The sequence below is a fragment of the Mesoplodon densirostris genome, chromosome 13, assembly GCF_025265405.1.
Source record: "Mesoplodon densirostris isolate mMesDen1 chromosome 13, mMesDen1 primary haplotype, whole genome shotgun sequence".
NCBI classification, from domain to species: domain Eukaryota; kingdom Metazoa; phylum Chordata; class Mammalia; order Artiodactyla; family Ziphiidae; genus Mesoplodon; species Mesoplodon densirostris.
The window spans coordinates 3,159,557-3,182,171 of NC_082673.1; the positions used below are offsets into that span (position 1 = coordinate 3,159,557).

At 44.2% G+C, this 22,615-nt stretch overlaps 1 protein-coding gene across 1 annotated transcript; it reads right to left on the minus strand.

The window, feature by feature from the left end:
* Window positions 1–11,196: 11,196 nt before the first annotated feature.
* On the minus strand, window positions 11,197–20,517 carry ALKAL1 (ALK and LTK ligand 1). Its single transcript, XM_060116532.1, has 5 exons — window positions 20,338–20,517; window positions 19,367–19,382; window positions 13,903–13,956; window positions 12,365–12,445; window positions 11,197–11,261 (listed from the first exon to the last, which is right to left on the minus strand). Exons 1-5 carry the CDS (start codon window positions 20,515–20,517, stop codon window positions 11,197–11,199), a joined length of 396 nt encoding a protein of 131 aa, XP_059972515.1.
* Window positions 20,518–22,615: the final 2,098 nt, after the last annotated feature.

Consider the following 22,615-nt stretch of genomic DNA (forward strand, 5'->3'; position numbering starts at 1 on the left):
TCACAGAAGTGAGAAGTTTTGACAGGTTGTTGAAAATATGGAACCACTAGGAGGCAACACAGCCAGTGAGGAGATTTTTTTCCCCCAAAAAAAGCTCACTCAGTAAGTCAGAAAGAGAAAGACAAATGCCATATGCTAACACATATATATGGAATCTAAGGGAAAAAAAAAAAAAAAGGTCATGAAGAACCTAGGGGCAAGACGGGAATAAAGACACAGACCTACTAGAGAATGGACTTGAGGACACGGGGAGGGGGAAGGGTAAGCTGTGACAAAGTGAGAGAGTGGCATGGACTTATATACACTACCAAATGTAAAATACTTAGCTAGTGAGAAGCAGCCGCATAGCACAGGGAGATCAGCTCGGTGCTTTGTGACCACCTAGAGAGGTGGGATAGGGAGGGTGGGAGGGAGACACAAGAGGGAGGGGATATGGGGATATATGTATACGTATAGCTGAGTCACTTTGTTATACAGCAGAAACTAACACACCATTGTAAAGCAATTATGCTCCAATAAAGATGTTAAAAAAATAAAGAAAAAAATAAAGATTAAAAAAAAAAAGTTCACTCTTTGATGTCAGCACAGGATCCAATCTGGGCTAGTCAGGTCCTCCTTATCAAAAACTTTAACTTTTGAATGGAAAAACATGGAAATTGAGCATTTTAAAAAGCTAAATCTCATCAGTGGCAGTCTTCTCGAGGGCAATTCCATAAATTCTTTTTTTTAGTATCTTTATTGGAGTATAATTTTTTTTAATCATAAATTCTTACTGTTAAGGTCCCAGGACCCTTGGATGCCTGTCCTTCTCAAGTTCAAAGTTGGAACCCATGAGTTACCCTAGTATCCTGCCATAAATGGTCTTTTTTTTGTTTAATTGAAAACTTATTGTTTCTACAAGGACCTACTGTATAGCACAAGGAACTCTACTCAGTACTCTGTAATAATCTATATGGGAAAAGAATCTGGAAAAGAATGAATATGTGTATATGTATAACTGAATCACTTGGCCATACACCTGAAACTAACACAACATTGTAATTCATCTATACTCCAATACAAATTAAACATTTTAAAAAATAGGGCTTCCCTGGTGGCGCAGTGGTTGAGGGTCTGCCTGCCAATGCAGGGGACATGGGTTCGAGCCCTGGTCTGGGAAGATCCCACATGCCGTGGAGCAACTAGGCCCGTGAGCCACAACTACTGAGCCTGTGCGTCTGGAGCCTGTGCTCCGCAACGTGAGAGGCTGCGATAGTGAGAGGTCCACACACCGCGATGAGGAGTGGCCTCCGCTTGCCACAACTAGAGAAAGCCCTCGCACAGAAACGGGGACCCAACACAGCAAAAATAAATTAATTAATTAATAAACTCCTACCCCCAACACCTTCTTTGAAAAAAGAAAAAAATTAAAAATAAAAAAATAAAAAATAAAATTTGTTGTTTCTGTTATTAGGAAACTAGGTAATTTTGAACACATACACAAATATATTGATAAAATAAAAGAAACTAGCACTTATTTGTTTGAAACATTTTGCTGCAAAAATTAGAGATTGTTTCTTTCTGTTTTGGCATGAAAATCCACGAGTGGGCAGAAAAATTTTCAGCTGAATTTTCTCCAACCCATGAAACGCAAACCACACAACTAATTTATGCTTAGTTTTCAAAAGACAGCTAGTTCCATTCCAATTAAACAGAATAGCCATGATTACATTTTTTAGAAGAGAAATAAATTGATTTTTTAAAGTAGAGTCTGAGGCTGTATAATCAGAGCCCCCATCTGTGTATGCTCTTGTGTGCCCAACAGTGGGCTAAAGGGTTTGTAGACGTTATGAGTTAAGGGCTATCATTCCATTTGCAGACTGGAAACCCAGGGCCCCAAGACGATAAATAGCTACTCAGGACTACCTGCTGCCGCGGCAGAATTCAGGCTGCACACCGCGAGCCACGTTTTTAAACCACCACCCCACGCTGCTTCCTTATAGCTACTGCAGATGTTTATGTGCCACTCTTTTCCCTGAAAAATATCTGTTACTTTGGCCTATAACCTCCATAAAGACAATTGACAAAAGATGAAAGACAACTGAGAAGCAAGTGGGGAAATGTCCCATCCAAGACAGCCAAAGCGCATCACTTTGTAAGTGATCATGACAGTGGTGCATTGCTGGGGACAGACCTCATAAACGCAGCGGTGAGCAAACGAAGGTCGAGACAGAACAGGACATTCTATAAGATTCTGTGCACAGAAAGTTCAGAAAGAGACAAAGCTAATCTGCAGTGTCAGAAGTCGGGAGAGAGGCTGGTTTTAGGTTGGGTTGGGGACAGATAATTAAGGAGCTCACAAGTTCCCTTAACAAGACTCCACTACGGTTCTGTCGGGGGGTGTCCTTTCCTCTCTCGGACCTTAACGGCAGGTGACGGTGCAGCCGGCCAGCTCGGGGATCTCGGTCTTTAACTACACGCTGACTCCTGGGCTGAAGGCAGCTCTCCGAGCACCTGACTCTCAGCGATCTGTTTCTCTCCACCCCACACAGACGAGAGGATGGAGTCCCAGGGCCTGGAGACTCCCCCAGGTCATGCAGCCATTAACAATTCACCTCTTCAACACGTGGTCCCCCAAAATGCATACGGCAAATATGTTAACTTCGTTTATTCAAATGTCTCAATTTTTCCTCTTTTGTTCCGGATTCCACCCCCTCCCACCTCCTCTGAAGCCGGTGCTCCTGATCTGTGCTTCTCTCACCGATATTTAAACAGCCCCAAGTGTCTGGTATCTTACAAAGATCTCCCCGTACCTGCCCTCCCCCACCCCAGCCTCTACCCTCCCCTCCACCAGGTGCCCGAGCTTCGCCCACAGGCATCGGACTCCTGGCCTGAACGCCTCGTCCCCGTCCACCCCCCAGTCACCACCCTGGACCTCTTCCCCAAACTCACCATGGCCGCAGGATCACCGGCATCTCCATCCTCCCAAGGCTGCTCCTCGAGCCTGTCTGAGGCCTTTTCTGCATCTCACACTATCCGTAGATCTCCAGGCTCAAGTCAGTGAAGTCGGCAGTTCTTAGCCTGCACGGGGTCACGGTCACTTCCACGAGTTTAAAGAAAGCCCTGGGTCCTTTCCTGAGAACAGTGAGGCACGGCTAATATAAAATACGATGTACACCAGTTCTACGTATACACACCTTCAGGGGGATGGCGGGCCTGCTGGCGGCACACAGGCGGAGAGCATCTGGCCTGCACCCCAGGGACCTCAGGCACCTCCCCATCCTCCGGTCCTCGCGCAAACTCACTCCCTCCTCCAGGCCTTTCTCTTTCCGTCTGTGTTTCTGGGCTTCTGATGACACCAAGTAACACAAAAACATCAAAGAGATTTTCTTCGAGGTTGGAGCCTGAGCTGAAGCCCCTGCGGGGTCAGAGGTGTGCGGAGGTCCCGTTCCAGAAGCGGATCTGCGTCCCCGGACAGAACTTCCCCTGGGCCGTCAGGGATGCTCTGGCCTCCTGAGCACCTGGTTTCTGGTGACGTGTATCCACTCACAACGACTCGGAGGCCCAAGAAGTTTTTTTGTTTTTTGTTTTCTTTTAAATTTGACATTGCAGTACAGTTTGATTGACAACGTTGGGTACAACCAAGAAGTTTTGTGGGGTTTTAAAATTGATTATTTCTGGGAATTCCCTGGCGGTCCAGTTGTTAGGACTCCACTCACTCTCACAGACGAGGGCCCAGGTTCGATCCCTGGTCGCGGAACTAAGATCCCGCGAGCCGCATGATCCGGCCAAAAAGTAAATAAGTAATAATAAATACAAAATAGATATTATTATTTCTTTGTTTCCCTTTCTGTTTTGCAGTGGAACTGAAGAAACCCTCATGGACAGCACCCTGTCCTTTGGGGGGACTGGCTCAAGGGGACGGCTAACCTCCCAGGTCCCCCCGCCCAGGGTGCCCCAAACAGCAGTGATGCCCCGGAGCAGTTATCGGCCGTCACAGCCACCGCCCCTCGACACACAACCCACCAAACTGAGAAGGAAGGTTCGAGGATGCTGTCCTCTGCACCTATCAGCTGACTACTCACTCAAAGCTACCTGTTATACCAAGCTCCGGAGCTGCAATGACCCGGTGCAGACAGGCCGTAGAGGACTTTCTTTCTCTTTCTTTCTTTTTGTTAAATTAATATTTATTGGAGTATAGCTGTTTTACAATGTTGTGTTAGTTTCTGCTGTACAGCAAAGTGAATCAGTTATACATATACATATATCCCCTCTTTTTTGGATTTCCTTCCCATCTAGGTCACCACAGAGCATCGAGTAGAGTTCCCTGTGCTCTACAGTAGGTTCTCATTATAATAGTGTATGCACGTCAACCTCAGTCTCCCAGTTCATCTCACCCCGCCTTTCCCCATAGAGGATTTTCTATTCCTCAGACTGTTCTCTCTCTCTCTCTTCCCCTCCCTCCCTCCTTCCCCGTTTGTCTCCCTCCCCACCACACTCTTCTCCCTTCATCCACCTCCCTGCCCATCACTGGCACAGACTGAAAAGGCTGCAGATTATCACCTTTGTCCAGGATCTAGAGGCATCTGCGTTTGGTGAGAGGCTTGGACACGTTTTTTACATTGCCTGGGGCCACACAGCATGGAGCCCAGGAGAACTTTCCCAAAGCAGGGTCTTAGGGGGCTGCCAGGCCAAAGCCAAGGTAAAACTCTGAAACTCATCACTAAATCTCCATAGGAACCAAACAGAACAGGGATACAAGATTCTTCAGAGGGGATGAAAGGAAATCAAACTGAAGAAATCCCCAAGTAAAAATGTCCATCAGATGTCAAATAATAGCAGTTTATGAGCCAAATAGGGCTCAATTTTTTTTATTTGGTTGGCACTGTGTGTTAAATTTTTCTAATTAAATGCCGACATTTAGAAGTTGAGATAATTCACATGAAAGTCCAGATTCCAGTTTTCCTAGAAAAATCCAAAGAAAGCCTGCAGTCTACCATGGCAGCCCTGGCCAGGGCTGAAACCTGCCCGTCAGCTTGGGGGACAGCATTCACTGTCCCTGTGGCCCATTTGTCCCTGTGCTGGGCACCTGACCCCACAGGCATTGGAGCTTCCACATCCCAGTTTAGTGGCTCTAGCAGTTCTAATACCGTGTTTGTCCCTGTGAGGTGGACACACTGAGGCACTCACAGAAGGCAAAGGAAGCAGACAAGCTGGTCCCTGTGGACTCACCATGGTGATCTTACATCAAACATTAAACAAGAGTTTTAATGCATAACTAGACATCCACTCAAGTGTATCATACATTGTTGACTGCTTTTTATTATCAGTTAAAATATGTTCTTGAGTCTCATCCAGTCGATTGTGAGATAACTGTTTATGCCTGTATTACATAAAGTACCTACTGTGCACCAGTCACTGTCCTGGGCTCTGGAAATCCTCCAGAAGACAGTCTCTCCTCTCCTAGAGCTTATTTATTGTGGAGAGAGAGGCGAGAAATAGATGCCATTATTACATAGACACCTGATACGAAGCAAATGAAACAAGGAAGTGTGTGGAAAGCCCACTTCAGATCGTGCTAGATTTTCCAATCAATTAACCTTTTTATTGAACAGGTAAGAAGTGATAAGACACATACATTCCCCAGCACCCCCCCACCAAAAAAATCACACCCGCTTCCTGTCTCCTGGGTGCTCTCAAGGGCTGGCTGTGGTAACTGCATCTTGCCTTTCAAAGCCAAGGATGCTCAAGAGAAAGTGAAGTGGAAGTTCTGGTAATTATCCAGACTGTTCAGAGATTTAGCAGACAGACTGCGCTGTCTGCTAAATCCCCTAGGTGACTAGCTGAGAACAGCCAACTGAATTTATCCAGTCTGGGTGTTCTGGAGGAAACATTGTCAACCTCCTGTCTTGCTGTTTAGACACTGAGATTACTTCTGGGATGTGTGGATGCTACTTTACTGAATAAGCATGAATATTTGACCCCATTCATCTTTTAATCACTCATCTCCCTGTGTGAGAAAATTCCCTCCATGGAAACAAATTAAAAGTCTCTTTGTCTGGTTTTGGTATCAGGGTGATGGTGGCCTCCTAGAATGAGTTTGGGAGTGTTCCTCCTTCTGATATATTTGGAAGAGTTTGAGAAGGGTAGGTGTTAGCTCTTCTCTAAATATTTGATAGAATTCACCTGTGAAGCCATCTGGTCCTGGGCTTTTGTCTGTTGGAAGATTTTTAATCACAGTTTCAATTTCAGTGCTTGTGATTGGTCTGCTTATATTTTCTATTTCTTCCTGGTTCAGTCTCGGAAGGTTGTGCTTTTCTAAGAATCTGTCCATTTCTTCCAGGTTGTCCATTTTATTGGCATATAGTGGCTTGTAGTAATCTCTCATGATCCTTTGTATTTCTGCAGTGTCAGTTGTTTTTTTCTTGATGAGTTTGGCTAATGGGTTATCAATTTTGTTTATCTTCTCAGAGAACCAGCTTTTAGGTTTATTGATCTTTGCTATTGTTTCCTTCATTTCTTTTTCATTTATTTCTGATCTGATCTTTATGATTTCTTTCCTTATGCTAACCTTGGGGGTTTTTTGGTTCTTCCTTCTCTAATTGCTTTAAGTGTAAGGTTAGGTTGTTTATCTGAGGTTTGGCAAATGAAGCAACTGACAAAGGATTAATCTCCAAAATACACAAGCAGCTCATGCAGCTCAATAACAAAAAAACAAACAACCCAATCCAAAAATGGGCAGAAGACCTAAATAGACATTTCTCCAAAGAAGATATACAGATTGCCAGCAAACACATGAATAGATGCTCAACATCACTAATCATTAGAGAAATGCAAATCAAAACTACAATGAGGTATCACCTCACACCAGTCAGAATGGCCATCATCAAAAAAATCTACAAACAATAAAGAAACGAGGCCATCATCAAAAAAATCTACAAACAATAAAGAAACGAAATTGAGTTATTTGTAGTGAGGTGGATGGACCTAGAGTCTGTCATACAGAGTGAAGTAAGTCAGAAAGAGAAAAACAAATACTGTATGCTAACATGTATATATAGAATCTAAGAAAAAGAAATTGTTCTGAAGAACCTAGGGGCAGGACAGGAATAAAGATGCAGACGTAGAGAATGGACTTGAGGACACGGGGAGGAGGAAGGGTAAGCTGGGATGAAGTGAGAGAGTGGCATGGACTTATATACACTACCAAATGTAAAATAGATAGCTAGTGGGAAGCAGCCGCATAGCACAGGGAGATCAGCTTGCTTCTTTGTGACCACCTAGAGGGGTGGGATAGGGAGGGTGGGAGGGAGACGCAAGAGGGAGGGGATATGGGAATATATGTATACATATAGCTGATTCACTTCGTTATACAGCAGAAACTAACACACCATTGTAAAGCAGTTATACTCCAATAAAGATGTTAAAAAAAAAGTCTCTTGATTCATTACCCTCCCAACGTCTGTCTGTCAAAGTTAATACGATGAGAAAATAAGTATCAAGTAAGTTGATCCTTGAACAATGTGTGGCTGGGGGTGCCGACCCCCCAGTCAAAGATCTGAGTGTAATTCACAGTCAGCCCTCTGTCTCCAAGGTTCTCCACTTCCACGGGTTCAGCCAACCAGAGGTGGACCATGTAGGCCTGCAGTATGTAGCTACTGGAAAAAACCTGCTGTAAGTGGGCCCACACAGTTCAGGCCCATGTGGTTCAGGGGTCAATTGTAGTAAAATAAACATCATTTCAGCTGGCGATATCTTTAGTCAATCTTTGTAGGTTTTAAGTATACTTAGAGCATAGAACACATTTCTGAGGCACATTAGTCATCTATGAGAATGTTTAAAATTTAATTTCATAGGGTTCCATCTGAAATAACTTACCTAGGTGAAACCATACTAATCATACAGCTCCTCTAGGGTATTTTCTGTTTCAGCCAAATGCGTCTCACTGATAAGTTCTCATTTGTCACCACTCAATAACCTCTTCACTTTTATAATAAAGAGCACTTCAGCCCCCTACCTAGTTATGAGTAAAGATTACTTCCTTTTTCCAAATGTTGTCGATATTATAATTACTAGGTAAAGGCAAGGAACCCAAACTCTATTATTCTTCTCATTCTTTCTGACATGGCATTATAGCAGAATTCACACACACACCCAAGTTTTTTTAAGTAATTATTTGTACGACTTTGCCCAGAGACCAAAACCAATAAAACTGAACATTGAAAATGTAGCTTCACAATATCCCTGAAGCCAAAGGAGGTTTTTGAGCTTGTTTTTCTGATGGACAAAGAAGTATGTGTGTTTACAGACACAAACAGACACATGCTCAGTTATGGGAGGGACAGAGGGGGTAAAAATGGAAGTGACGGCCCGTCCACACCCACGTCTCCGTGACACCAGCACAAACAGTGGAAAAGGGATGAAAAAGCAGCGACTGTACTGCGGTGCATTGCTAAGCAAAGCATGCTTTACCTCCTCTAAGAGGGTGGGGTTTCCTATTATTTTGTTTAGTTTTCTCATTTTTACATCAATGTTTTTAAATGAAACTGATTAAACGTGTCAGGCGTGTTATTTTCTAAACAGAGCTCCCAGGTGCCCACACATGCTTCTCCCCACCAAGTTCATTTGGACCTCTTCCTATTTAAGGCAGCAATACTATATGCTCCAAGTGCAAAAAGACATAAATGGTCTCAAGATCTCAGCTATCAGTTCAGAAGATGAATATTTACACATGTATACATATATGGTAATCTTATTTCAATAGTACGAGCTTTGCTACAAATGTCTTTAATTCAAAAAACACAGATTTTTCATATTTCAGTTTTAACAAAATTCACGTTTCAAATGAATGCAAATAAAAGTAACCAATTCTGAATAAGTGTATTAAATATTATTAAATTAGAATTATAAAAGGGGACCTTGTACATGATTTTTCAACAAACATGTTGCAAAAAATAATATCGAAAATATCATTTCTCTTTGGCATGCTCAGACATAATTTACATAATTAAGTATATAATTCATACTTATATACTTATATACTTATATAATTCATGTTAACCATACAAGAAAATGATATATATAGCAAAAATAAAGTAGAATAGCATAAATTTTAATATTCTATTTGCAATATGTGAATTAAACTTTGTATTAAAAAATTTCAAATTACTGTATACACCAAAATAAACCAAGGAAGATCGCATCCTATGCTAGGACACAGCTCACCCATTATTTCTGAGTAGTCTCTTATTTTACTCATCTTAATACACCATAAAATTAGAAGTTTATCTTTTTTACAGTTTGTACGATTCCAGGTACCATTTTCCCTTCGAATTAGATTTAAGTTCTTAAGAAATACCTGTGGGAGGGAAGAAGAAAAATGTCACTTATGACCTAGTTTTTAACATATTTAAACATATGCATAGTTTTAATATAGTTATATTTTATTTTATTTTGTTTAAAGAATCTGTGGACTTTTAATTTACAGTCAAGTCCTGAGAATGTAAGTTAATGTGTATGTGGAGGGGACTGATCAGTACTTCTATAAACTTTAAATGATGACTTCCACCGTTAAAGTTTTAAGATATCTGCATAAGCCAAAAAATGAACTTGACATCACCTAAATAATTCAAAAATATTCCTAAAATTTATTCATCTGTAATACTCTAATTCCTTGTTAAATACTTGGAAACAGATACTATCAGAGATGACTCCTCCAGAAAAAAACTCACTAAATCTCCAAACCCTGCAATTTTAAAGGGGCCCGTTTATCAGGCCTGTCCTCTATGAATCTTGTCCCAGGAGAATGTAAGTTTGTGTAAGATATTTTAAATTATAATACAGTACTTGTTTTTTGGAGAACTTTTCCAGTTATTAGGTTGCTTTCTGGACTTTATGTACATTTACTCATTCGGATAAAATATATCAAAACAAAGAACAAGATAAAAGTGGCTTGACTGATTGATTTTTTTTTAAACATGGCTTGACTTAGGTCACTTCAAGTTTTGACTTAGGTCACCATCAAGTTTTCTTGATTTATTCATGTTTGACATTATTCAAATGTTTGAGATGGGATGAGAGTAACTGATTTGAATATCTTGCCACTGAACAATGAAATGATCTAACTTAGTTTCTTAATCTAAAAAAAGGGAAATTTTTTAGTTCAGCAAATTTAAATATGCAGAACTGAGTGCCAATTATTATTATTAATTTATAATTGCTTTTTCAATAAGAATAAGAAGAGCAACATCAACAATAGGTCGGAACTGCCTCAGTCATTGTCACAGCAAAGCTATCAGATGGGTAAGTAGATCCCCATGCAGTTATTTGGGATAAATTAAGTTACACTGGCCAGATCGAGATATTCACAGATACTTCCAGACTACAGGTTCTCCAGGACTTTGATTTCCACCCTCGAAAGCTGAGGAACTTTAAAAGGGACTTGTCCGGGGTACTGGAACGCTGACGACACCCCCCTTCCCCACTCCCACCCCCCAAATGTTGACTCTGTACTACACCAGAAAGAACTACTGATTAGGAAAATATTTGCAAAGAAATGAACACCTTTCAGTCTTTTGTATAGACTCTACTTTTGTAAATAAATGTTAGAATTTGCTTTTGATTTATCTAGGTCATACAAATATCTTATTGCCCTAGGGTTCCAAGGGTCATTTAGCCAGAATGAAAATTCTGACTTAATTTCACTCTGGCAAAATGCTTACATGTTCACTATATGTCTGATTGTTTGCTTTTTCCTCTATTCTTCTAATACTTCCTCTCTTATTTTAACCTATATTGCATAAATCAAAATTTTAGGGCCCTACTTTTATTATATCTACTTTTATTATACTCTGACGAGTTAAGAAAAAGGTAGACCTTTAAATAGTTTTGTTCATCTAATGTGTATATGCATACGGTTTCTGCACAATAATGACATAACATCAAATGTGGAAATATTTTTAAAAATCACTGAGGACTCGTAAGGCTGCCAAAAAGCTGTTTCTATTAATTCAATCACTGTTGAGGACATTTTTTATTAATTCAATAAACCATTTAGACCAAGCTTTGACATGAAGTGGAAAATCCACAGGTTAAGTTCACTTGGTGGTGCTAAAATCAGCTTCCTGGGCTTTTTAAATGGTTCAAAATTTCTTAAGAGAGTCAGGCTGTTAAACAGAATAAGAAAAATTAATAAATACATACTCACATGCAGGTCTTCTATGCCTGTGAGCACAGAGGACTCACTGCTAATCTTTTGAGTAATCTAGCACATCTTTTGTAATCTAGGAGAAACATTTAAAAGTAAATTGTGTATATGGTTACTACAAATGTGGGGAAAATCATGTTAAATTATTGTCACTAATTCTTAATAATGATAGCTATAATTTAATAAACATCTAATATAGCAAGTACTTAACCTGGGTTTTCTCATTAATTCTCCTGATGATGTAAGCAGCTATAGATGTCATTGTCATCTTCACTTTTGAGATGAGAAAACAGCCACAACATGTTAAGAATCTCATAGCTAGTAAGCAGTTTCATTCCAAAGCCCAGAGTTTCTCCACCACGCTGTGGTACCACTTAATCATTCTGCCTAGATGTCACCAAGATTCATTTTCTCTAGTCATCAAACACAAGTAGTTTTTGAAAAAATCATAACAACTCTGACTCAACACCCCAAGTAAAATTAAATATCCCTCAAGATGACCAATTTAGTTAAAAAAATACAAAATGTTTAAAGTTCATTTTCTTTAAAAAGAAAGTTTAGATTTAGGAAGGAATTTTAAAATAGCCATCTGAGTTACCACACTTAGTGATGATTTGGGCAGTTTAAAGGGGAGCATTTAAATATAATGTTTGGAATTGCTCTTTAGTTCAGTAAATTAAGAATCCAAAAGAATTCTTTAGACAACCTTTAAAAACGCACGCTACCGTTATTCGGAAAAGTCTATCACTCAGCATACAAATGATGTGACATGAAACTACTTGTAAAAACTCAGGGGGAAATTTTGACTTACACTTCATGGTCATCTTTTTTTTCCATTTATATAAGAGAGTGCCTTATTTATGCCAAGGAATTTGATAAATGATAAAAGGTTTATCTTTTATCAGATGATAAATCCTGACAGACATTGAGGTCCTTAAGGAAATCTGGCTATTTTCAGATCTGTCTGAAATAGTCCCAATTAAAATGCAGTTTCATTCCTCACGGTGTCAGCAGAATGCACACACCTTAAATTTAAGCACCGTCAATATTATAAACAGCAGGTCATACAATGTTTAGTCTATTATTTCCCACTCACAGACAGCTGAAGTTTAAAATCACATGCATTTACTGTTGGATAAAGATTTTTTAAAAAGGACAAAAATGACCCAAGTTACTTACAAGCTGGTGTTGAGCAATCCCTGGTGTTGTGGTAGAGCCTGTGGAAATGTTTGCTACACTCGGCTGAAAATGTGACTGGCCCTATGGGACAGGAAAAGAATGCTTACAATACACATATGTGTGTTTTCCAATCAAATCTGCCAGCACTTTATGGATAGAGATAATATAACTGGTTTACATCTTTCCATGCCCTTAAAAGACCTTGCCTGTGGGCACGTCTCCTCCCCCAGACTCTGGGGCAGGCAGTGAGGTGTAATCTGTGAAAAACAATCGAAATTCACTCCGCATTCTCAACATCTCACATAATGGAACATAATTCGATTTCAGGAGAACTCCTCAGAATAAGTAAGAGGGAAAAGCTCTAGACAGGAAAAAAAAAAATCTGCAGAGGGCAAATCAAGTGGATGTGAAAGAATAAAAAATAAATATCCACGGTTTCCACTTTCTGTTCTTCAGTTTTTTATTTAATAGGAATGAATGTTTATATGCAGAGACATTTATTCCATTTTCTACTTAGAGTGATTTGTGTCAAGGACCACTGTAAGGTGGGCAGGGTCTTGAGACTTTTCTTACTTTCCCCACAAACCCAAGACAGTCCTCACCAAAATTCATCCGTACATCTGGAGTCTGCTTCTTATGGAAGTGATAGAAGTAGGGGAGCCCACAGTGCCACTACCAGGGTTCTAGAAACATCAGGAAATGTCTTACACTTCCCGGTGCCTCAGGAGGGTCTTCACTGCCTCGTTCCAAAGTTAATTAACAAGGTGGCCCTGGGCTTTGGTCAAGGGGGAACCCACATCTTTCCCAGCTTACAGGCCTGAGATGTAAAACAGGGAAAGGCGGGGGGATGACTAGAAACAGAGGAAAGGTCAGGGTGCACGCTTCAAATTAAGTGATTTGCTAGAACATGGGGCACAGGATGATTGTAATGATTCACCAAGTTGATACGAAGAACCAAGGAGTGTCGTGGGAGAGAAAGCCACCGGCGCTTACCATGTGACATATGGAAGGGAATCTGCTCTGCCCTGTGAGAAACACTTCCGCTGTGTCGCTGGCCGTGAGCACAGCTAAATCCCTAGTGCACCACGGAGGACTCATCGCAGTACGACTCCACCCGCCTTCCAGCCACACTCTGCCCAGTAGCCACACACACCGTTGCCTAAACTGGCCGCCCGGTCCTGCCCCAAACCACACCATGTGTCCAAAGGATTGCTTCTGACCAGGACGCCTCTCTCATCCGGGAAAACCCTATTCATTCTTAGAGCCCAGCTTATATATTGTGTCCACGACAGCCTTTTCTGGTAGTTCTCGGCAAAACTGTCCACTTCCTGTGTCTCCCTAAAATTCTGTTTACACTTCTATCATTCACCCAGATCTGGTTCCCATCACCATTAGAACAAGCTGATAGCACTTGTCGACCTCCCTGACAGGACTGTGAGCCTCTAACAGACATTTATTTTCATAGCCTCGGTGCCTCATGGAGTAAATATGCTACAATCTTTTTATTTAATTGAATCACTGATAAAGTTCATGCCTACCTGTGAAATGCTTTATGAATTTGTCTTTTAAGTTCAAATCTCTTGGGAATATTTCTGAAAAGAAAAAAAAAACTTTAGAATTTCTTGAATGCATTTCCATCATTGAAAAATATCCTTATAAACACGAATTCAGAAGGATATCTGCACCCCCGTGTTCACTGCAGCATTATTTACAATAGCCAAGATACGGAAGCAACCTAAGGGCTTGCTCATTGTTCATTGATGGATGAATGAATGTGGTATATATGTATACAACAGAATAGTACTCAGTCATAAGAAAGAATGATACCCTGCCATTTGTGACAACACGCATGGACCTAGAGGGAATTACGTTAAGTGAAATAAATCAGACAGGAAAGACAAATACTATATGATTTCACTTACACGTGGAATCGAAAAAACAAAACAAATGAACAAACAAAACTAAGTTCACAGAAACAGAGAACAGAACAGTAGTTGCCAGAGGGGAGGGGCATTGGGGAGGAAGCAGAATAGGCGATGGAGGAGGTCAAGAGGTACCAACCTCTGGTTATAAAATAAATGTCATGGGGGTGCGATGGACAGCAGGAGGATATAGTCAGTAATGTAGAGCACATTAGAAAGCTGCCAAGAGTAAACCCTGAAAGTTAACTGTATGGTGACGGATGGTAACCGGACTTCTGATCATTTTACAATGTACACAAATATCGAATCATTATGTTGTGCGCCTGAAACCAAGGTAGTGTTGTATGTCAATTTTGCCTCAATAAAAAAGTTTTAATACCCTTACAAGTAGACTATAATGACAAGCACTAAACACATGAGCTTGTGGTTGTTCATGCAGCCGATTCCAAGTCTGTATGTCCAGCCCTGACCAGGGTGACGGGGAGGGGTGAGGTGAGGATGTTCACCATCCTTTATAAACTTTGTCTAAGGGTGAGGAGAAGGCAAGGATTTTTAGGCAAGGGAGTGATACCATCAAGCTTCATTTTTAAAGATCATCATGCCTGGTACGGAGGGGCGAGAATAGATGCAGAGATGAGATAAAAGGTTTACAGAGAAGTTACCGTGCATCTATCGAACAGCGCTGGCCTGTGGAGGGGTTAGCAAACTGCCCTCAGGAGTCATCCTGCCCCACGCCTGTTTCTGTAAATAAAGTTTTATTGGACCACAGCCATGCTCATTATTTACGTGTGGCCTATGCCTGCTTTCGTGCTAGGATGCAGGGGCAAGACATTGTTGCAGAGACTGTATGGCCCACCAAGCCCCAAATATTTTGAAAATGTTTGAAATAGAGAAAGGTTGCCAGTGCCTGCTCTGTAGCATCCTATTTGTATTCAGCTAAAATAGCGATTGTCTGCAGAGAGGCAACAGAGACAAGGATTCTGGGGGTGGGAGGAAGAGAGATTTTTTAGTGCATACTCTTTTCATTAACATTTTTAAAAATTAATTAATTTATTTATTTTTGGCTGCGTTGGGTCTTTGTTGCTGCACGCGGGCTTTCTCTAGCTGTGGCGAGCAGGGGCTACTCTTCATTGCGGTGCGCGGGCTTCTCATTGCAGTGGCTTCTCTTGTTGCAGAGCACAGGCTCTAGAGTGCAGGCTCACTAGTTGTGGCATGTGGCCTCAGTAGTTGTGGCTCGCGGGCTCAGTAGTTGTTAAAAATGAGCAGAGATCATGTGAAATAATAAAAAATCATAATACAGAACAACTAGAAAATAAGAGAAAATATTTAGTGTTTGCTTCTACTTGCATATAACTTAATATCTTACCATAAAGATAACTTGCCCTGCCATGATCGATTCTTTCCAAAGCCATGTTAGTGGATCCTTAGTACCTCTGGAAGTACTGAAGGGCATTACTTTATGTTTGAATCTAGCATTTTTCATGTACTTGAATTGAAATGTTTGTTATATAGTTCCCTGAGTTATCATTTCCGTTAGTTAAGGAGCTGGCATGATTATTCTCTTTCTAAATATATAAAAACAATTCTACTTTCAAAAATAAGAACTAGATTTATTACATCAGTGCTGAGAGAACCACTGAGGGAAAATATACGTATTTGAAACAAATTCATGTTTCTTAATAACTCTGCTCCATGGCTCTTCTGGGAGCTCGTAAGAAATATAGAATTTCAGGTCCAGACCTATAGAGTCACTTTCACAAGAACTCCTAGGAGATTTATTTGCACATTCAAGTTTGAAAGCAGTCATCTAAATGTTCCAAACAAGATACAAAGCTTCTTGAACATTCAACAGTGAATTATTTCATAATCAATAAGTTATAATATTATTACTAATGTATTTGTAGTCTGTGATTATTAAAAGACAAGACACAGAATTCTTTCCAGTAAAATTATGTCATCATGGGGGATTTTGTTGGTGGTGTTTTGAATTTTTATCACTTCTTTACTTTCAGGCACTACAGGATGCTCCAGGCTCATCCTGAATAATTGCTTGTCTCGGTGTTAGTATCAGTCGTTTCTCCAAGGAGCCCTGGCTCCTCTTATAGAGGATGGTATTAGAAACCAAAGTCTGGGAATTCCCTGGCGGTCCAGTGGTTAGGACTCGGCACTTTTACTGCCTAGGGCCTGGGTTCAATCCCTGGTCGGGGAACTAAGATCCCACAAGCTGCGTCGAGGGCAAAAAAAACGGAAACCAAAGTCTGGGTACCAGGTGTGCTTGTTGCTACTGGGGTATGGTTGTTTCCAGGCCCATGCAATTGATGGAGCAAAGAAACATATGTGTGGTATGTATGGGCACCCTGATTTTTAATATATCTAGTGTTTAAATTATTTTAAATTGTACCACAATACTTGCTAAACTATATTTTTGGAATGTACAGTATCTGTAATAGTTCACTGATACTATTACAAAGAATTTAGGATTTAGATTTTTTTTTTCACACGGAAATAGCTGCAAAGACATCATGAAGGAAGAGGGCCTGGAAGGAGAGGTGAATTCTGACAGGCAGAGATGACAGAGTACGTTCCACGCTGGCAGAATAGCACAGACAGCGGCTACGGCATCTGCAAGGAGCAGGCCCCGCCCATGCGACCCGCACCCTGTGAGAACCTGGGGCAGGTCACAGGGGACTTAAATGTCCTGCCTTCAGGAGACGTTAGGGCTTTCTTGGGAAATCCAGAGAAGCCACTGCAGACCTGTGACTGGGGAGGAAACAGCCTGGCAGTACTAAGAATATTCATTTGTACTGAAATTAACACAATACTGTAAATCAACTATAGTCCAGTATAAAATTTAAAAGAATTTTTAAAAAGACACTTAAAGCACCTACTTTTCAGCACGTAGGATAAGATCAACCTAAGTAATATGTATTTTACTTTTTAAATTATAATTAAAATGATGTATTAATCTCAAAAAAAGAATATTCATTTGTCATTGTTTGCAAGAACCTCTCCAAAATGGTCTTCACATTCCTGCCTTAAGCCTCATGCCAGCAAGATTTTACATTAAAAACAAACAAACAAACCCAAAACAACCCAGCAACACAAATCTGATTCCATGAAGCCTGCAGAAGAATGTAAATGTTCAGTGACATCTCTTGAAAAGGCAAAGCTTTTCCATCAAAACTTTCTAAAAGTCCCCCTTATACTTCCATCTCCCGAATTTCACACCAATTCCTTCTCTCTCCCAAATTCCTCCAACCCCCCTCTCTAGCCCCACCACTGCCAACTCTCAGACATCTGACTCTGTCTTCATTTCAGTGACGAGCACCCCAGTGCTCCCTTTCTTTTGCAGAGTTGTGGGAACGATTCTTTGCTCCACTCTGCTGGTGTGATGGTCAGACAACAGAGGGGAGAAGGGATACAGGTTATGAAAACACACTTTCCATGCTTAGCCCAGTGAGGCAGCCCAGCAGGGGGCGCTACCCGAGTTAGGGAGACAGTGTGACATTGTCCTGAGGCTTGAACCAGGGCGATGGGCAGGACAATAAAAAAGGAAGGACCAGATTGTAGAGACATGGGGAGTGGGGTTTGGTCATTAACCTGAGCTCCTTCAGCACGAGTCAATAATGTTGGTTAACTTCGTATTCCTCCGCCCATCAGAGCACGTCAGGCGTGCGCTGTGAGTGGCTAGATGAACTGATGCATGAACAATGCATGGGGCCGGGGATGGTGGATCCTGAGGGTGATGGGTACCTACCTCTCACACCTCCTCCTTCCCAGTGCCCCCTCCAATTCTAATGGCATCCTCGCTGGTCACCCTCTCACCCGAGGCTTCCCCACTTACTGCTTCCCCTACGTGGACCGATCCCTGCACCTCTAGCCTCACGGGAGTGTTTAGGGAAGCCGCTGACCTACAGAAAAGGGAGGCACCACAGCCGCAGGTGCAGCAAGAGTTTCAGAGCCCAGAGCGCATGCAAAGGCCCGGGGGATGTTGTGTACTATGCCGCAGAATCACGGGGTCAGCATTCCCGAGGTACGTGGCAGGGATGACGGTCCTTAGCCTCCAGAGCCTGGGAGATGTTTCCTCCTGAATGACCTGTGAGCCCCGCCACACCCGAGTGTGCCTGTGAGGACCACGTGGATAGGGCCAACTCACGCCCTTGTCGGTCCCTGACCCATGTCCGAGTGTCCCCTTCACTTTCACAGACTCAGATACGGATGTAAAGAGTCACCCTTCCGGGCTTCCCTGGTGGCGCAGTGGTTCAGAGTCCGCCTGTCGATGCAGGGGACACGGGTTCGTGCCCCGGTCCGGGAAGATCCCACATGCCGCGGAGCGGCTGGGCCCGTGAGCCATGGCCGCTGAGCCTGTGTGTCCGGAGCCTGTGCTCCGCAACGGGAGAGGCCACAGCAGTGAGAGGCCCACCTACTGCAAAAAAAAAAAAAAAAAAAAAAAAAGAGTCACCCTTCCTCCTCACGTCATCCAAAGACCACCTCACAAACAGCTGGAGAAAGCAACCGATGTGGAGCACAGATCACTCTCTGCCGGGCTGTGTTGTTTTTTTAAACTTTGGATTGTTGCCACTTACATTTTAACTTTTAATAAAATATTCTTTCTCCCTAGAAACTCACTTCGGTAAGGCTTCAGCCTTTTACAGAGAAAAGATCTGTTCAACTTCAATGACACAGGTCTGAATTAATGTTACCACGAATGTTCCTGTAGTTTGAGACTTTCTCCCACTCGTTTACTTTCCAAGGTGACGTTCCATTCTGAGATAAACATTGGGGCCAAGAGCAGTTGCAAGTCCGAGGATGAGAAGGGTGTGGTGCCGTCACTGCATCACTGCGGTGGTCACCGTCCCTGCCCAGCTCCCCTCCGGGAAAGCCCTGTGCGTCCCCACCACCCTGGAGAGCCCTGCCCAGCCCGGGACGAGGTCCTGGAGCTCAGTGACGCGTCTCAGCTTCCTGGACCTTCTCCATCCCCTGCCTCCCCTTCAGCCCGTCACGGGCCTCCTCTTTGGGTTTACCTGTGCGCCAGCCTCCCCGCCTCCCCACCTAGAACGTGCCCTCAGAGCGCAGACACCTGACTGCCTGCTCCCCTGGGTGGCCTCGGCCTCTGCATGGTGATGGGCACGCAGCAAGTACTGGATGAACATTTGTGCGGTGAATATGTATATATTTATATCATAACCATCATGAAAGGAAAACGGTCCTAAGAAACCCCTCTCTGCTTTGTTCAAAGTGAAGTAAGAGGCTGAACAGCGAGGAGATGACAGCAAGGCTGCCCTGGGCTGCGACCTCTCAGCCAGCGGGTGCCGGGGGGCGGCCCCCGGGGAGGGGCGCCTGCTGCTGCCGGGCTGGGCGGCCAGCGCGTCCTCGCTCCGCAGGTGCGCGGGCTCCCAGCAGAGGCGCGTCTGAGCCGCTCCCTCCTCCTGCCCGCCCCGGCCTTCCTGCCCTAAGCGACCCGCAGCCCCGCCGCCCCGTCGGGCCGCTTCGCCCCGGGCTTCTCACGTTTACTCCTCGTTCGGCCGCGTCCTCGCCGCCTTGGGGTGTCTCAGGACCCCTCGTGTCGGCTACTTTTTCTCCCTTTTCTCATACGCACCACCCGTTGGACCGCTAAGCAGCCAGGAACCTGGGCGCGCAGAGCTGATCCGGGAGCCGCGGCGGCGGGTGGAGCCTTCTCAGCTACCCAGGCCCTGCGCCAGCTCCAGGGGGGCGCAAAGGGGCGTCCCGGCGCGCGACGCCAGGGCCCTGGCCCAATCCCCAAACCCGGGCTGGCCCGTAAAGACGCGCCGCCAGGCGCTAACCTGTCCGCCCCACCTCGGCCGCTGGGACCAAACCGCATGTCCTCGGGCTCCGGCCCCCGCTTCCGAGGCCCGGCCTCCCTCACGGGGAAGGGGCGCATCGAGCCGGTTCCTCCGCGAGATGGGTTTCTGGGTACTTACGTCTCGGCCGCGGTACGTCTCACCAGCTCTTTGCCTCTTTCCCCGAGCGCGCGCCTCTCCGGGCCGCACGAGTCCTCCCGCCCCGGGCTCGGCGCACGGGGCCGCGGGCGCGGGGCTGCTTACCTGCCCTCCGGGAGGCCGCGGGGAGGGACAGCCAGGGCTTCGGCTCCTCGCCCGCGACGCGCGCGCCCCTGCGGCCCCCGGGCCTCCCCTGGGTTCCGCGCAGCGACAGGACCAGCGCCAGCAGCAGCAGCGCGGGCAGCCGGGCGCTTGGCCTCGCCGGTCGCATGGGCGCGCGGGAGCGGCCGGAGGGAGATCAGGCGGGTCCCGGGCGGAGGCGGAGGGTCCGCGCCCCGAAGACGGACGGCGGGCGACACCTGCGCGCCTCGGGGAGGGACGCAGGACGAGGACACGGGCGGGGACGCGCGGCTGCCCCGGGGACCTGGGCGAGGCCCAGCGCAAGGATGCTCAAAGGTCCGCGCGGCCTCCCCGACGGCCCCGCCTCGGCTCTGCGGGTGTCCGGGCTCCCCGCGCAAGGCCGGCTCTGCCCGCCGCCCCGTCCAGCCCACGGGGATTCAGAGAACCAACTTCGCGGTCGGGACGGAGGGGAGCAGCGCGGGAGCGGCTCGCGGCGGCGGAGACGCTGCTGCTGGGAGGGAAGGTGCGGGTCTCCTGAGCTCGAGCCCCGCCCCCAGCCCCTCGCCCCGCCCCCAGCTCGGAGCTGGCGGAAGAAGGATATAGAAATGACCGTGGGGCAGGGACTCCCCATCAACTATTCGTCAGGGAAAAACACCCTCAGACCATATCATCTTATGGCTGAAAGTCTGTCCTTTTACCAGCCTCTCTCTGTTTCCCCAGCCCAGTCGACCACTTTTCTACTCTGTTTCTATCAGTTTGACTTCTAAAAAATTGCATATGTAAGTGATATCATGCGGTATTTGTCCTGTCTGGCTTATTTCACTTAGCATAATGCCCTCTAGGTTCATCCAAGTTGTCACAAACAGCAGGATTTCCTTCTCTCTCATGGCTGAGTAGTATTGCAGTGTGTATGTATGTGACGTCTTCTTTATCCATTCATCTGTTGTTGACCGACACTTAGGAGGTTCCGTACCTTGGCTATTGTAAATAATGCTGTCATGAATATGGGAGTGCACAAATCTCTTTGAGATACGGTTTCAGTTCCTTTGGCTATAAACCCAGAAACGAGGCTGCGGGATCATATGGTAGTTCTGTTTTCCATGGTGGCTGCACTAATTTTGAACCAACTCTGAACTGACAGTGCACAAGGATTCCTCTTTCTCTGCATGCTCACCAATGCTTAACTATTTCTTGTCTTTTTTATCACAGCCATACGAACAAGTGTGAGATGATATCTCACTGTGGTTTTGATTTGCATTTCCCAGATGGTTAGTGACATTGAGCATCTTTTCATGTATCTGTTGGCCATTTGTGTGCCTCCTTTGGGAAAATGCCTATTCAGTTCCCCTGCCCTTTTTTTTTTTTTTTTTTTTTTTTGCGGTACGCGGGCCTCTCACTGTTGTGGCCTCTCCCGTTGCGGAGCACAGGCTCTGGACGCGCAGGCTTAGCGGCCATGGCTCACGAGCCCAGCCACTCCGCTGCATGTGGGATCTTCCCGGACCGGGGCACGAACCCGCGTCCCCTGCATCGGCAGGCAGACTCTCCACCACTGCGCCACCAGGGAAGCCCCCCCTGCCCATTTTTTAAATCAGGTTGTTTAGGGGTTTTTTTATTGTGTGTGTTTTTAATATATTTTGGATATTAACCCCTTACCAGATAGATAGTTTGCAAATATTTTCTCCCACTTAGTGGCTTGCATTTTCAGTTTTTTTTGGATGGTTTCCTTTGCTGTGCAGAGCTTTTTTCTTTCTTTCTTTTCTTTCTTTCTTTCTTTCTTTCTTTCTGTATGTCTTCTTTGGAGAAATGTCTATTTAGGTCTTCTGCCCATTTTTGGATTGGGTTGTTTGTTTTTTTAATGTTGAGCTGCATGAGCTGTTTATATATTTTAAAGATTAATCCTTTGTCAGTTGATTCGTTGGCAAATATGTTCTCCCATTCTGAGGGTTGTCTTTTCATCTTGTTTATGGTTTCCTTTGCTGTGCAAAAGCTTTTAAGTTTCATTAGGTCCCATTTGTTTATGTTTGTTTTTATTTCCATTGCTCTAGGAGGTGGGTCACAAAGGATCTTGCTGTGATTTATGTCATAGAGTGTTCTGCCTATGTTCTCCTCTAAGAGTTTTATAGTGTCTGGCCTTACATTTAGGTCTTTAATCCATTTTGAGTTTATTTTTGTGTATGGTGTTAGGGAGTGTTCTAATTTCATTCTTTTACATGTAGCTGTCCACTTTTCCCAGCACCACTTATTGAAGA